Source organism: Phoca vitulina, unplaced genomic scaffold (genome assembly GCF_004348235.1).
Source record: "Phoca vitulina isolate PV1807 unplaced genomic scaffold, GSC_HSeal_1.0 scaffold13, whole genome shotgun sequence".
Classification (NCBI taxonomy): Eukaryota; Metazoa; Chordata; class Mammalia; order Carnivora; family Phocidae; genus Phoca; species Phoca vitulina.
Genome location: NW_022589716.1, coordinates 12,180,299 through 12,197,288, shown reverse-complemented (window position 1 = coordinate 12,197,288; position 16,990 = coordinate 12,180,299). Strand labels below are relative to the sequence as shown.

The following is a 16,990-nucleotide window of genomic DNA, read 5'->3' as shown; positions in this document are numbered from 1 at the left end:
GCCTCTGCCTGTGGCTCTGACCTCCCTCTCACCACTTCCCGACTCTCTCTGTATTGCTCCCCAGCTAGATCCAGTGGGCTGCTAACAATATTATTACCATCCTTGACTTCAGGTCCCTGCATCCTTCTACCACTCCACTGTTTCCAGCACTCTTCACCCCAACTCAAAGTCCATTGGCTCCTCAGGACCCAGAGGAGGCATCAGCTCCTCCGGGAAGTCTGCTGCCAAGTTCAGAGTTGGTTCAGGTCCTTCCTATGTTCTCCTGAGCCTCCTGTGGTCTCTCCATCTCCACACCCATCACAGCGTACTGCAAATTCATTACTTACTGCCTACATCTCCCACTAGGTCCCAAGATCTTCGGGAAAGAGGCTATTTCTCATTCAGCATTGAACCTGCCAGTGTCCAGGAGAGTGCCTGGCAGAATGGGTTCACTATGAATAGTTGAATATTTGAATGAGTAAACAGAATAAATAAATGAACACATTAGGATCTATATTCACTCCATGAGCACGTGTATAGCACACATTATGTGCCTGGCCAGTTCTAGACCTTGTGTGAACATGAACTCATTGTATGCTCAGAACAATCCCCTCCAGGAGGCACTATTTTTGCACTCATTTATCAGCTCAGGAAACTGAGGCTGGAGAGGTTGAGTGACTTGTCCAAGGCCACACAGCTGACGGGGGAGGCTGAGGCTGAGGCGACCCTAGTCTCAGAGACTGCTCTGGCCCACGGACTAACATATCCTGGTGGCCCCAAGGCTGCTGCCGGGTATCTGCCTGCAATGTGTCCCGTGAAGGCATCAGGAAGGGATGACAGCAAGGTGACCTGGGATCCCAGTCAGCCAGCTCCTTGCCATTCCACACTGAGCAGAGCTGAGCCTCAGATGATTAACTCTCAAAGGAATCTTTCCATTAAATGTACACAAAGGTACTGTTTCTATCTGTATTTGAGCCTGGATGAACGAGGCTCCACATAAGGGGCGTCCCAGCCATAGGACTCCCAATCCTGCCGCAATGGCAGGAGTCCAGTAAATGCCTTCACCTGCCCCACTTCCTCCCAAACCCTCTTCCTGGAATGTAGCTAGAAACTTAGACACTCCAGGAGAGGCTTTTTGGGAGAAGCAGGCATTTGGGTCCTTGGGCTTTTGATTTAATTTGGAGTGTGTGTGTGTGTGTGTGTGTGTGTGTGTGTGTATGTGTGTGTGTCTTCCTTCTAGATGATGTTCTAGACTTGCCTCTGGCAAAGTGCAACCGGAGGTCTGCCTAGGGTGAACTTTGTCTGTCAGACTTTGGTTTTGGAGTCATTGGGTCCAATTGGGAGAAGCCGCTGTGGCTATGATAAGTACCCCTGACTTGCTCCTCAGGGGGTCTCTGCCCTTCCAGGGAGAGACAGGCCCAGAAAGCCTCACACTGCAAACGGGAACCGAGAGCCTCCTGGGTAGAGGTTGGCAGGTCAGCCAATCACTTGGGATTTCTGGCCCTCACCAGCCACGTGCATGAGTGCTCCTCCCTGCAAAATCCCCAGCTACAGGCTAGAGAGATGCCAGCTATTGGGTGGCCTTCTACCAGGTCATCACCTACTGGGGGAGAGGGGCTCACTGAGACAAGAACAGGGGCAGACCCCATCCCAAGGAGAAAGGGGCAGGGAGGCTGAGGAGGACTTGCAGCAAAAGCCCTGGCTGGCTGAGCCAAGCTACTTTCTTGTCTCCATAATCTGAGTGTATTAGTGCTCCCCTCGGCCCCGCAAACCCCCACAGAGAATGCAGAAGTAGCACCTGGGAAGCCCGTTCAGAAATACATGTGCCTGCCGCATGGTTATAAAAGTCGAGCGAGGAGCGGAGAGGTTCAGGCACCTCCTTGGCAAAGCGCAATGGTCAGCCCAGCGGGGCAGTGGGCATAATTAAATTACCATGCCCAAGAGCCCATGGTGTCAACCTTTTTATTTGCATTCTTTGGGTCTTATCATTTAGGATTATGTAAAAATGACAGCTGCTTATAATTATTTGGAGGTTGGAGCTGGAATAATTAAAACCATCTGCCTTTATCTTACCGCTACCAAACTTAACCCCGAGAGGTTGGGTCTACTGAACTTCAAAGAGGGAAGCAAGAAATAAAAGAAAACTCCGCACATTACTAACAAATTTCTTGTGATTCATTTAAATGTATAACCAGTTATTCCAACAGCCTTCAAACCTTTAATTATCTGTTAAATATATATAATTTGGGACTGCTAATTAGATAGCGATTTAATGCTCTCATGGGGATTCAGATGCACTGTCTTTCTAAAATGTAAACTCCCAGAGGAATAATCATTGGCATTCAAATGATTGAATTCTTCAGTTATTCAAATGAGTGTGGGCATTTTCACTGTTGGAATCATTTGAATATTCTGCTGTCAGCCCCAGCTGTAGGGTTTACAGGCCTCCTCAACCAAGCGCGGGTAAGGCTAGGCTTTCTCTCTGTCCAAGTCCAGCCCTCTGGAGAGAAACCAGCCGGGCTCCTGGGGAAAGCCTCACAACACTCAAACAGCTCAGTTAAGTCTCCTCTGAGATACAGATGGTTCTGTTTTCCTATTTTAAGGAGGAGCAAACTTTCCTGGAATTTACAGTTATGAAAGCTTTAATGCTTGCTTTGCAGGCCTTCTCCATGCTGGTCTGCCTGCTATTGTCTGGGCAGTTAACATTTTAATTAATAACTCCCTCCCTGAAACAGGGCTGCTGCAGATGGAGGAGGTGAGGGCTTCGCTCTGCCTTCGGCTTCCACTTCCTGTGTATTCCTACCCCCGTGGAGATGGTCCTTTAAATTATATAAAGATGTGCATCACATGCAGAAAAGCAATTGATCAATGGATGACACTGGGCAATGATAGAAGCCAGCTCTCCTATCTCAGACTCACAATATGGCTAGGGTTTGCATTCCTGAGCCGGGGCTAGTAGCTAGCAGCTGAGGCTCATTTCCCCCAGGAGGGGAAGGAGGTGCAGACAAATCTATAGGAATTTTTAAGAGATCATTATTCAACACATTGCATGTAATTACATTTTGATGAGCTTTTTATTGCTAATTCATCATCCAAGATGGGGCACTCTAGATATGAAATTAATCTAGTAAAACAAAGGTCAGAGTGTGTCCAGTGTAAAGAAAGCCTTTGTCCTCATCAAATCCTTTTGCCAAACAATAAAGCGGCAGAGGATGTTATCTCTAAACCAAATTTCCTTAAAATGCCTACCCTTGATTATGAACGGCACAGAGCCCATGCTCCCTGGTACTTCTAAGTGCAAATGTGGATTCTCCAAGTTGGCTGGTGTGATGTGCATTCACGTGCAGGGGCCTGAAATAGATGGGACATTTGACGGATGGCATCATGTTAATGCAAAGGGCGGTGTGGGTGCACACAAAACTGCATCTGAAGCTCTAGGCTACAGCATATCGATTTTTGCAGAGAGGTATCAGTCCACTGGTGTCCCGGCTTGAGTTCTCTCTGAAGCAGTCCCAGAGACCAGGATTCAAGGGCAAGGTATTCACCTGGGAGGGGTTCCCCGGAAATGCCTGTAGGGACATGGCAAAGTGACTCAGAGACGGAGATAGGCAGGCAGCCCACACAAGGTGCGTCATCAAGCACCGCAGCGCTGCGGGCAACCAGAGCCCAGTCCCACCGCAGGGCTCTGGGAGCCGCTGCTGAGGAGGCACCTGGAGATATCTGGCCTGAGAGGTGGGAGTGCTCACCAGTCTTTGGTGGAGGGAGGCTAATTCCCTGCCACCTCTGGCCTGCTGTGTGCCTCAGAGGAGTGTACTCCAGAAGCCAGGGAAAGTCTTCAGCCAGGTGCTGGTATGTGTGGAAAATGGCAGGGACCGAGGGGACATGGGCAGAGTACGTCAAGTGCTTCACTAAGCTTCTTCCCAAGTAGGACCTCATCAACAGAACCTCCGGTCACCTCCCCTTGGGCTTTGGAAGTCTGTTCTAGATCTACCAAGAGGTTCCAGATGCATGACATCCTAACATCCCACACCTCAGTGTCTTCGCTTACACTGTTCCCTCAGCCTGAATGAGTCTCTGACATCTTTGCATGGTGATTTTTTTTTTTTTTTCCCTCCCTCAGGGCTCCGCTAAACATGCCATTCCCAGGAAGGGCTCTCCCTGACCATCCAGCTAAGGGACGTGCCTCTCCCTACTTTTTTGTTTTCTCAGACCTTGTTTCTTTTGGAGAGTTTATCCCAAATGTGTAGTGTTTTTTATTTATGTTTACTTAGGAGCTTTAAAAATCTCCATGAGATTGTAAACAGGAAATGAAAGGGAATTATGTCTGTCTTGTCTTATCGCTAGATCTCTGGCATCTAATAGAGCGTGTGGCACATGAGAAGTGTCCAATGAATACATGCCAGGTGAGGGAGGACTGCTGGGAGGGAAGGAGGCAGGGAGGGAGGCAGGGGAGCAAAGAAGGGAGGGAGGGAAGGATGAAGGGAGGATAGGCTCACCACATCAGCAGTGCAAGGAGCTAGTTATGCATCTGGCATCTGAAGGGCCCTTTGCTGTTCCCAGCTGTGCTGGCCTGGCTCACAAACTGTGAGCTCAAGCTTCTAGGCTGCACACCAGCTCTCCACAGCCTCCTCCAGCCATCCCCTTCCACAGCAAGACACCAAGTCCTTTTATAAATTCTACTTCTTATCGGTATTTTCACCCTGGTGCTTAATAATACAGCGTGTCATCAGTTTCCTAGATGTGAGTCTTCTCTCCCCACCTCTTTGCCACTCCATCTCTTCTGCTAGGTACCTCACCAGGCCATGGATATACACAGGTGAGCAAAACACAATCTGATCAGCATTCAGGTTGCTTGCCCTGCAGTGAGGGGCAGATGTGTTCAACTATACGTAGTGCAGAGGCCAAACTCAAAGGTCTATGCAAGAAGCCTGGTTGGATGGGGAGAGACCTCATTGGGAGGGAGGTGGGTGAAGGGGTGCAGACTGGGGTCCCTGAGAGCTGGGGTCAGAGCCACACCCAGCAGAGGCTCCCAGACTTGGGGATTTCACTGTTCTATCAGCCAGGCTGTAAGCAACAGGTATCGATTCTTAATCACTTGAGCAAAAGGGGAATTCACTAGAAGGGTATATGGAATCTCTCTGCTCCCAATGAATTGAGAGAGAACTACATACATGAATAAACAAGGAATGATAGGGGGTCTCTTGCTCTTCCTTCTCTTCCTTCCTCCTTCCCATTGCTTTCCTTCCATCCTTCCTTCTTCCTTCTTTCTTTCTTTTTTGGTAGAGTCAGGACTTAAGAAAAACAAACCTTCTGTCTACTCTTACCTTTGTATCAGTCAGGGCCCCAGCAGGAAGCACATGACATAGTCACGCTGGCTAATTAAGGAAGGTTTAATAAAGAGGCTATTGTAACGGGCAGTGTGGGCAGGCCGAGGGAAACTAGGAGAAATGGTGCACTCCCCTGCAGCCAGGAGCAGTGGGGACCTTTCTAGCACTCTGCCTGAAGGGACAGAGAGCCCCCAGAGGGAGAGAAAGCCACAGAGACGGGGAGGTTGATGTGGCTTTAGATTGGGTGCAGCCGGTCCCGGGGGCACAGGGCTGAAGGTGCACTCCCACCCCACCGGCCTCTCTCTACCTGTTGCCGGTGTCCCCCACTAGCCAAACCCCACCCAGGGCTCAGCACAGAGGAACCGCTGCTGAGTGCGGTCTGGGGCAGTGTGCCGGGGCAGAGAGCAGAGGGCAAGGGGCCAAGTGTCTGCAGGAGCTAAGCGAGGCTCTCCCCCACAAACTGCACTCTGTCCGAGAACCTTATAACACTGCTTCACAGTTAAGGACCTCCTTTCAATAGAATGGGTTTAACTTTCTGAAAAATGACCAGGAGCATGTCACTGTCCATCATCATCCTTTTTTTTTTTTTTTTTTTTTTTCCCTTTCCCTGAAGACTGGCCCAAATTTGCTTTCTGCCCCATAGTCCTTGGCCAAGGCATTAGTCATTCCCTCTGGGATGGGCACCACCACGCAGGACACTTAAGAAGGCAAACCACACAAAGATGCTCAGCCCAGAGCCTGAGTCCAGACCTGCTAAGTGACACTGCGCTGTTGCGGCCAGCCCCCCATCAGCTCAACCCCATCTACGCCCTGAGTGTCCAAGCACACACCTAGCACATAACTTGGGGACCCAGAGGCTGTTGAGTCGTTGAGGTTTGCAGAACGGAGGGGAGCTCCCACCCCACAGAGATCCTGGCACCCCACGACCTTGCTTCATCCCCAGGCTCTGGAGCGGAAAGCGCTCCCCGCTCAGGGCTGCGCTGCTGGCACCCAAGTGTCCAGACCAGGGCCGGCAAACGGTGCCTTCAACAATTTCCCCAAGAGGAAGGCATGCAAGGCTCTGCCTCCTCTTTGGTCAAACGATGTATTTCAAAAAGAACAGGCTTGCTACATGGGGGCCAAACAACCGTGTTTATTTTTCTCACAGAACACACTCCTCTGAGCAGATACACTTACGAGGCATCCCTTAATTCTTTCTTTGAAAACGAAACGGAATGGATTCAGATCAGGCCTAAGCTGGAGTCGCCCGGGCTTCGTTCTGAGAAGGTGCCTCAGGCAGGGACACCATCTGCGCGCGGACAGGGCGCACGGCGGTGCCTGGGCGCCACCTACTGGGGAGTCTCCTTCAGTTCATCAGCAGCCCGAGAGGAGGGCGAGAAGGAATTCCGCACTTGGGAGAAAGGTTTGGAAGTGAATGGAAATCCCCTGAAAGGCTCCTGCATGGTTCTGAGACCAGAGCGAGAAGTCGTGTGTCTGGCCAGGGCTGAGGACAGCGGTCCTGGGGAGAGGGTTGGGCCCCTGCTGAGCGGGGAAAATATCCTCTAGGGTGGATGGGTGGACGCGGTTGGGGAGAATGCCACCTCCTCTGGGAAGCCCTCCTGCATTTCAAGGGCATCTTTCCTCAAGAACGGCATTTAACTTAGCATTTAACTCCCACTGGGAGTCCCTAACTCTTCTTGGCCTCCCTCCCGCTGTCGGGGAAACTCTTGCTTTGTGCAGTGAGCTTCTGTGGGCAGAGACACCCTTTTACCTGCTTCTACGTCCCTATGAGCTAGCACAGTGCTTGACTCTAGGAACATCTGATGAATGCTTGCAGGCAAGCTGGAGGGCAGAGGGAGGGGCGGAAAGAGAGGAGGGACTGACCAATCACATGTAATTCAGTTTCTGTGCCTGATATAGCAAGGACTCAATACACGTTTGATGAGTGAATGTGTGGCACCTGCACTTCTCATTTGTCGTGGGAAATTGGAACCCAGACATACAGTCATCAACATTGTTCAAACATCATCAAAATCATTCAACAAATATTTACTGACTCTCTTCTGTTCAGCAGCAAAATCCCAGGAACCATCAAGTGACAGGAGGGGAAAAGTTGAACACATCAACATTTCCCAAGAGCGATTAGTGATCCAAGGAAAGGATAGCAGGGGATGTGACAGGGTGGGGGAGGGGGTGGCTCCTTTGGTCCACGAGCAGGAGAGCCTCTCTGCAGGGCTGACATCTCTAGGAGGCACAGAAGATGAGAACAAGCCAGCCACCAGTGTGGTTGGGATGAGATTCCAGGTAGAGAGGAGAGCAGGAACAAGGATTCAGAGCAGGAAGGAGCTTGGGGGGTTGGAGGAATGGACAAAAGGGCCAGCGTGTGGCCAGAACACAGGTGAGCACCGTGGGCAGCCCCGCAAGCTCAGGCAGAACAAGGAGGTCGAGCCAGATCTAGCAGGGTGCTCGGGGCACAGCCAGGAGTTTGGGTTTCACACTAAATGGCCCTGCCATCTGACTGACATCTGTGAAAGCCCCCTCTGACCTGCAAAGTGAATAATGCCAGGGCGGGGGTGGGGGGCGGGGCAAACCCAGGTGCCCAGAGAGAATCAGAACGGGGACTGCAGCCATCTGGGAGAGACATAAGAATAGTGGCCCTGACCAGGGCATAGAGACAGAGAGAGGTGGGAGGGCTCAGGGCACATTTTTCCAGCCAGATCCAATAGAACGTGTAGGGGGCAGGGAAAAGGCATGGGGAGGCCACGCCCACACCTGTGGACCGAGAAAGAACCCTTCTCATTTGCACTGAATAGGTGTGGATGAGCGGAAGAAATGAAGGGAAATGAACTGAGGTGTGTCCAGTGCAGGGATTACCAAAACAATAAAACCATGAGATGTGTGGGATGGAGGTAGCCCCTGCACAACCGAAGATCTGCACGATGGTCTAAAGATCGCATTTCAACTCCACATCAACGGTTTTGGCGACGATACAGAAGCTCTTCACGTGGTCCATTGCTTGAGCTAAGTCAGTTGGATCTGGACAAGATTCTCATAGTGCCCCCAACTTCTAAGCTCCTTCCTATTTAAACGGTGTTTGATATGCACGGTCTACTTTGCATTTAGCATATATTCACATGTGCCTATGGGAATGTCCACTGAATTCCACAGGAGAGGACTCTAGCATAAGAATATATTTATTAGCACATCCGCATGTTAACTCACATGTTCTATGATCTTCTGCAAGGGCTCATCTACAACCCATGTGCAATAGCAGAAGGACAAGGAAAAATGAACCGCCCAGATGTCCACAAGACCAAGGTGGCAGAATGAACATTTAGAGTGGGACGGTCAAGGAGTGCCCCACGGGAAAGGCTGGGGAGGTCAGACAGAACTCGGGCTGTGGAGAGCCAGTAGCTGGCACAGCAACGCGGAATCCCGGAGAGCGTGGAAAGATTCTGTAATAGGTGGGAAGACGGCACACGTATCTGCACCATTTGGGCTCCTGCGAGAGTGAACGTGAGTTTGGCAGAACAAAGACATGGTGTGGGTGTCTGAGTATTCTGATTTAGAAAACCTGACAGTTCGGGCTCACTCCAGGCGGCTAAGGCTTCCCACTCGCTGGCCTGGGCTGTGCATTTGGTTGAGGAAGGCTGCATGGCTTAGGAGTGAACTCACACGGCTGAAACCACGAGAGCCGCATGGCCAAACCCAGGAGCCCATCCACTCTGGCCATCAACCTTATGCTCCTGGATTTCGACCTTATGCTCCTGGATTCCGAACAACTCCCGGCTTCCACTCTGCAGCCGGGGGGTGGGGGTGGGCGGGGAGGGGCGGGTTTTGAGACCACAAGGATGTTTTGAGACTAGCCACCCTCTGTTTGCACAGACTACCAGGGCGGGAGAGCACCAGGAGATGCTGCTGGTGGAGTCTGTTCCCACCCACTTTAAGGAAAGGGTCCAGAATGTCTGGTCACGCTCTCGACCTGTGCTGTCCCATCCGCTAGCGTCTGGAGCACCTGAAATGTGGCTAGTCTAAGCGAGATGTTCTGAGAGCATGAGAGACACATCCGATTTCAAAGGTTAGTATGAAAATAACCGAAAATAGCACATTAATAATTTTTTTATTGATTTTATGTTGAAACTCTGTGATTTTGGATATACCGCGTTAACCTAAATACACTCTTAAACTTCATTCCACCTGTTTCCCTTTTGCTTTTTCAGATGTGACCACTGGAAAATTTTAGATGACATAAGCAGCTCATGTTTGTGGCTCACATTATATTTTTACTAGACGGTGCCAGTCTAGACAGATTCTAACTACAATCGTCCAATTATGACCCTGTTGTTCATCCATGTGGCTGCAGAGACCAGGCCTCTTGGTCTCCCACCACTCTGCCTCCCATTTCCTGAAGATCCAACCAGCGGAGCAAAACTCAGCACATGGCACTGGATCTGGGTCTGAAACTTCCTAGTCACTTTACCACTTTATCACAAGGGGGGTATCTGCCTTCCCCGCAGAGAACTGTAGCCCCTCAGCCTGGCATGCACATCTGTTTATAGTCTGACCTCAGGCTGCCTTCTCCACACACCTTCTTCCCAGGCCTGTCCCCACAGGCACCCTTCCTTTGAGCCTCCAGGCCTTTGCACAACACCTACTAATAGGTTTCCTATTAAATTAGTTAATGTAAAACAGCACGGCACCTGTCATAGAATTAGTCATCAATGGATGTTAGAAAAACACAGTAAAGCCAACAACAACAATAGCAAACATACAGAAATGCACCTTCTCTAGTAATGTCTACAGTCACTTATGTACCCAAAGTATAAAATCTTATCCATCCTTTTAGATTTTGAGTTCTTTGAGGCAGAGCACATCTCTGTAACCACCTTGAGCACTTTGCTCGGGTCTAGAATGTAGTGGGTGCCCCGCAAACACTGAAGGGATGAACAGAGGTTTCTCTCCATCATCCCCACCCCCATTTCATCCACCTACAACACCCAGTGGCTGATGTGACTGGCAAATTTTCATCCAGAAGAGAAACCCCCCAGCATCCTTCCCCATCTCCCAGGCTTACAGACACAGAGCAAACAGCTTTTGGCAGATGTCCACGCGGTCTCCGTGGAAATGAGTCCTGCCCCAGGCTTCTCGGTGGAGCCCTGCCTGTGTTGTGGCTCCTGGAAAGGAGACTTATTTGTGTTCTTTTGGTGGTTTGACCAGGTCCGCATTCCAGGCCTCCTTGGGAAAGGAAATCAACTCAGATGACCCTCCCTTCTAAAATGCAGGGGCAGATGGAACACTAAAATTTCAACAAAAATCAGGTCATGCTAATGGTGGCACCTTCCCAATTTTATTTCCCTCGATGCCCTGTTGGGCAAGAGAAAAAGACATACGGTCAGGGCTCCACGTTTTAGGAAAAAAAAAATCCATAAATATTTGGAAGATGTGGGGAAAATAAAGCACGAGAAAATGAAATCTAACAGTAACTATACTTTGAAATATTTTTTAACCTGAATGTTAAAGGGTGGTAAAGATCCAGAAGAAAACTTCCAGATGTCTAAGAACTACTCAAACAGCATTCCTCCAGGTCTAATTTGAGTCCCTCTTGCTGTGATGTTGTCCCACTCCCCCACCACGAGGGACTGGAAGACAGCAATGCGGCCCCCAGGCCAGCACGGGACCCAGCGCACCTGGACCCAGGTAAAGGTGTGCTGCATGAACGCTAGTCTTCCAGAAGTCACAAGGTGGTAGTGAGGATACAGAGGTCGAGGAACACTTGGAGAAAGACTAAAGAGGGCCCGGTTATCAACAGAAAAGTATTCATTGGCAGTTTTGCCAATGAAATGAAAGCAAGCCTGAGTGAAGGCTCCTATATCTGAGCTGTTTTTGGAGACGCCTCATGATTCACACTCAAATCACACAAGATTAAAGAAAATACTGGATAAAATCAAGCCAAACATGAAGTTCAAGGGAAAGATTTTATTGGACAAATTAGAAAAATATTGGTATTGTGCTTCAGAGAAACCCACTTCTTTCCTCTGGCTGCAGGGGCAAGAAACAGCCTTGGTGGCAGAGGGAGAGGGAATTGGAGTTATTCTAAGTGAGCTTGCGCCATCCTCCCATGCTGGCCACAACCCCACACTCACACCCGCCGTGTGAATCTGGCAGGCCTGGCCAGAACCAAGGGCAACGTCCATTTATAATCAGGACTCATGAGGGCATGGGAGAGGCGAGTTGGGTTGGAAGGAGGGTTCCCTGCCCCAGGTAGCCAGGGGAGCACGGCTGGCTGTCCCTAGCTGTGCGGGAGGGGTCTTATCAGGGGAGACTGATGTCCGGTGCAGATGCCTGGTTTCCAGGGCAAGCTCACAAGTAACATTTTCCAGAAGGACCCAAAAGAAGTGGAAACGAACAGTAGCTTTAGAGGGTCCCTTCTTTGGCTCACCTCCTGAGTCCCTCCTGTGTGCTGAGGGGGCTGGTGCTTAGGGAAAAGGAAGGGGAAAAACGTTCTGCCTTTGTTGTGGGGGTAAGCAAAACCGAGATGAACTGACCACTCGTGCACGCCAGCGCCAGGAGAGTTCCATCCACGTGGACGGACGCTTAGCTAGCTGACCTAATCACTCTTCCATTACCACAATTCTTACTATTACTTGTATTGATACTTTGAAAACAGACAAACAACAACAATGAACTTTAGTCTCCGCACATGGGAGAGCTCACAAAGAACCTCATGGTACAGCTGTCGTCTACCTGTCTTCCAGACCACAGCTGGCCTAGGAAACTGACACTGTGCGCATGCGTGTTTGCGTGTGTGCATGTGTGTGTGCGTGTGTACAATCCTCGCCAACGTTTATCGTAACAGTCTGAAGCAACCGAATCATCAAAAAGTGTCCTTTAGATCCTCCAAAGTATCCACCACCACCACATCCTCCAACCTTTATAGCAGCTGAGGACAGATCGATAGAGCCAGCAATATAACAGACACAGGAAGCTGGTGGGACCACCACTGTCCCCGTGATATCCCAGGGCCTCCTTGTCACACAAGGCTTTCTGCATGCATTATCCCATCTACTCTGACAACAAAGCTATGATCTCTACGTTATGGTTATGGCAGGATCCCAAGAGAAAATGAAGCTCAGAGAGGCTGTGTGACTTACCCAAAGTCACACAGACAGGATATGGCAGGACAAGAGTCAAGGGCAACCTGTGTGTTGCTAAAGTTGAGTTCCTCCCACTTCACCACTGTCTTTTGTCCAAGAGGAAAATGTAAAACTCAAGGCAGAGTCCACATCCACTTATCGATCACACTCGGGTGGATTCATTCATGTAATCCTCAATGGTTGGCATCACTCCAAACCACTCCTAAGTACCTCATGAAATCAGGGTCAGAGATTGATAAATGGCCTGGCCATTCCTTGTGTTCTTTTTTTTGTAAAGATTTATTTTATATTTGAGAGAGAGAGAGAGCGTGCGCACAAGAGAGAGTGAGGGGAGGGGCAGAGGGAGAGGATCTTCAAGCAGATTCTATTCTGAGCGCAGAGCCTGAAGCGGGACTCCATCTCATGACCCCGAGATCATGACCTGAACAAAACCAAGAGTCAGATGCTCAACTGATTGAGCCACCCAGAGGCACCCCTTATGTTCCTATCATGGATCAATTGCACAGTGGTCCATCTGGTTTGGATTTTCACAGGTGAGAGGCTGGGGCATTTGCCTGGGCCATCCCATTTATGGGAACTTGACCCTGGCCATCACTTTTGGTGAAACCATTCACTACAGTGTTTTAGCAGTGAGAAGAAGAGAAAGGACTTGTATTTGTGAGCACTTGCACTGTCATGGGATGATGGGTGCTGGCTGCTTGCCCTGCTTTTCTAGAAGCCTTTTGTCTGCCCCTTCAGTGGCCACAGCTCTGGAAAGTCTATCAGATGGACTATTTGCAAACAAGCCATGTGTTGCATGACCAGCAGACATAAAAGACCAGGAAGGCACTGTGAGTCAACTGCACAGGTGGGAGCTGCTCATGTCCATTGCTACAGAGAGAGAGAAGTTACCTTGGTGGCTTCTGATGCCTGGTTCCAGTTCATTCCTTTTTAAAAAGCTGATAAATAGGAAGCTAATTCATTCAAGGGCAGAGGATCCAGGTTTGATTGTTTTATTGACTTTGTTCCACTCCAATTTGTAATAAATAAGCACTAGGAGCCCATATTCCACCACAAACACGTAATTCCTCTCACCCGCAACAGACAACCCCGAGTAGCTTGGACATGGGTAACAGGTTAAGCTTTTTAGACTTAAAAATATTTTTAGACTTAAACATCCTTAAGAAATTAGTAGCTTTTTCAATCAGACTTTTCAATCCCTCTGAGTTACATTTGGAATCAGCTAACCAGTTAATGCAACCCTTTTCTGATAAAAAGATTGTTGAAATCAAATATTACCATAAGTCCCATCTTAAAGCATGCACATGAGATCCACATGACGTGGCCAAGACTCCATAAAGAGCATGGCGATTAGAGCAAAGTTGGATGATGATGCCGTTCAAACACGAGCTCTTTCTAGACAAGGATCCACGGGAGAAGCAAACTGGTTCCTGTGATGCTGCCCCAGCAAACATTTGCCCAGCAGACCCTGAGCCACTATTTTCTGATTACGATGAAAGAAACTAGAATGTGTGGGGTAGGTGGGTGCAAGCAAACACGGGTGTGTGTGGCTGTACAAAACCACCTACACTTTCTTAACTCTCAAAAGCAGAGTGTACAGTATTATTTTTTATGACTTTATATCTTCTGTAAAATTAGCTAAACACACTCAAACCCAAAGGGCTGTCCTTCTTTCAGCACGTTGAAACTAGACCAGAGACAGGAAACACGCTCACCGCCAACGTCCCTCCAGAGTCCGCAGGGGAGACTATCAGCAGCCCAACGCTTCCCAACCATTGAGCCTGGCTGCCCCTCGGACTCCTCCTCAACACAGTGCTCCAGGCAGCCTCTCCCCAGGGGGCAGGGTGGACAAGGACACCATGGGCTGTCCTGGATCTGGCCTGACCCCACTCACTTCAGAAGGAAAATGGTTTACACATCAGGTCACCAAACAATGCTACTGGATATGGTTTAGGCAGGGAATGGAGAAAATCTCCACTGTTCAGATTAAACAAAAAAGGCATTGTTGAATATCTTCAACACAGGAGGCACTGAGCTTAGGCCATGGAATTCAGGGGCAAATCCCACCATAATGAATTTCCAGGGATCCTGGGTCTAATTTGTTGTGTCCAATGTAACTTGTAATAAGTGGGTCTCGTTGGAGTGTGAGAGATCATTTGTTATAAAAAGGTACCCATTATGATGGGTTTAAATGTCTAGAGTTAAAATTTTTTTGCATGTGTTGGCAGATGTGAAATAAATTTAAAAATGTACATAGATATATACTGATTTATATATAAAAGAATGATAGTAAATATATTTATCCTACATCACTTATGTATTATGTGTCAAAATACTATAAATTGAACTTTCAAAATAAACACTGATGCAAAGTGTCATCACTGTAGAACCGAAGAAAATCTCTTAAAATCATAAAAGGAGAAACATAGAAACAGGCATTTCTCTTACCAGTGGTCTGAGTTCTGGATGCGTCAGGATATATCCATTATTTGTGATTGCAAAGGCATAACCGTGAATCCCTAACTGTAAGAAGAAGTGAGAAAGAAACCTTCATTATCTGGCTCCCTGGTGGATTCACAAAGCATAAAGCAGCCCGACATTTAGTAATTTACAGCTTAAACTTGGCATTCATAACCCTTATCAGCACAATATTTCATTAAAATGAATGCAAGGCGTTGATCCTTGACATTTGGTAGAAATGAAGACCTGTCACAGGATAAGCTCAGCAAATAGCACAATTTAAAATGTCACATCCCCATGTTGGCATCAAAGGGCTTTACTTTGATTTATTTAAAACAAAAACAATTCCTTTTTTTTTTTTTTAAGAAAGTAGCTGATGTTTCTGGTAAGACCCTCTGTCAAGCAAACAGAGTTTTAGCCACATGGGTGTCTTCCATCTCCCCATGATAAGGGGAGCAAAGAGGAGGCCTCCTCTGATTCACATCTAGACTTGGTACAAGTCCACACCCATAGGGGCCATCTCGAGCATGCACGAGGCAGTCATTTTCCATAATTCTTCAAGGATAAAAGTGTCCCCACCAGCCCAGACAGGAGCCTGCCAACCCCTTTTTATATCCTTTCGTCTTTAAATTTGGAGGCTGCCAAGCTTTTCCATGCATGCTTCCATTGACACAAAGCCTGGGTCATTTTCTATGCAGAGCCTCACTTAATTTATGTTTTCTGACTAAATGGGACTATGGGAAATAGTTTGAGAGCAATGAAATGTTTTATTAGCTTTAAAAAGTATGTAATCAAATTTAACACTGCACTTATTTAAATAATAATCCCAGCTTTTTGACAATATTTCTATTACACAGTTGACTGCACCCATTGGCTACAATAAATTTACCTACAAATCATTCATGTATTAAAATGGCCCCTGGCATAAAACCCATACTGATCTCTCTCTGAAGAAAGAAAATGTAACCCACTTTGCCAGAGTAGTGAAAGGGGAGAGGAAAGAAAAAAAACCCTCTATTTTTTCCGACAAGTTATTTCATAGTTCTGAGCCCTCACTGTTCCTTTTCTTTCAAATTCTCTGCCACTCACATTTTTGAATATGATACTATTAAATGATCCAGACAACAGAGTTTACAAACCAAGAATGACCCTGTCTGCTTGTTAGCTTAACGTCAAGGTGATGTGGAATTAACTTCAGAGAATTTAACACCAACAATTAAAAGTTTCCCTTGCATTACATAAAGCAAATATGCACGTGGTCGTCAAGGGCAACAGACATTTTCTCCTGGAGTTACCTTGCACAGCAAGTCTTAATAAGATTCTACAAGACTCTAATGATAAAGTATATTTCATTATTCTGTGAAAGATAAACCAGAGATATCCTATCCTTTGAGATGTGTATCATCTCTTTCATCTTGTCTCTTGGAAAAATGAATGTCAGACACAGTCAGCACTGAATTAATTACCATTATTATGTCCCAGTTTAATACAGACTCGAAGGGTCAAAAAGGACTCAGAGAGTTTGACTTTTTTCCATTAAAGGCAAAAGTGGTATTTGATTAGAAACGCAAACTCAAAATTTGACCAAACAGTGATATTTTATAGTCAGCTAATATATTCAGTGCCTTCTAACGCACGTTACTTCAGTTCTTGGTTTGCTTGTAGGAGGTAATATTCAGAAGAAGGTAGAACTCCTTGTATATGCTCTCTTCAAACTCTACTTTTCTTGTATGGTACTAATCAAAATGACAACTATTATTTGTGAGGTTGATTATAAGGAATCAAGATATCCGTCAAGCAAGACTTTGATTATTTCATGCCTGCCTCCATGATGGCCGAAGTCAAACCATGTGGTCAAACTGGTGGTTGGGATGGAGGGAAGAGGAGCAGGGAAGGGAGAAAGTGGAAAAGGAGGAAGTGGGAAACAATGAAGGGAACGGACTTGAGCGCAGATCCCACATAGCTGACCTAAACCCTGCTTCCTCCCCTGGAATGCAAAGGCTGAGCTGACTTCCCACCCAGTATCCTCCACTCATTGTCCAACTGCTATCCCCGCCCCTGTTGCTCATTGGTGCCACCTACTGGAATTTG

The 16,990-nt window shown here is 47.8% G+C and overlaps 1 protein-coding gene across 11 annotated transcripts in view; it reads right to left on the bottom strand.

Annotated features, from left to right (window-relative positions):
* CACNA2D3 (calcium voltage-gated channel auxiliary subunit alpha2delta 3) overlaps positions 1–16,990 on the bottom strand; it is a 960,286-nt gene that overhangs the window by 197,542 nt on the left and 745,754 nt on the right. For all 11 annotated transcript variants that reach the window (XR_004300377.1, XM_032411506.1, XM_032411505.1 and 8 more), the window contains one exon: positions 14,888–14,962. Coding sequence is in view for 10 of the 11 variants with exons in the window: in XM_032411506.1 (XP_032267397.1) it covers positions 14,888–14,962 (75 nt within the window). In the remaining variant the exon portion in view is untranslated. The remainder of the gene's footprint in view (positions 1–14,887; positions 14,963–16,990) is intronic.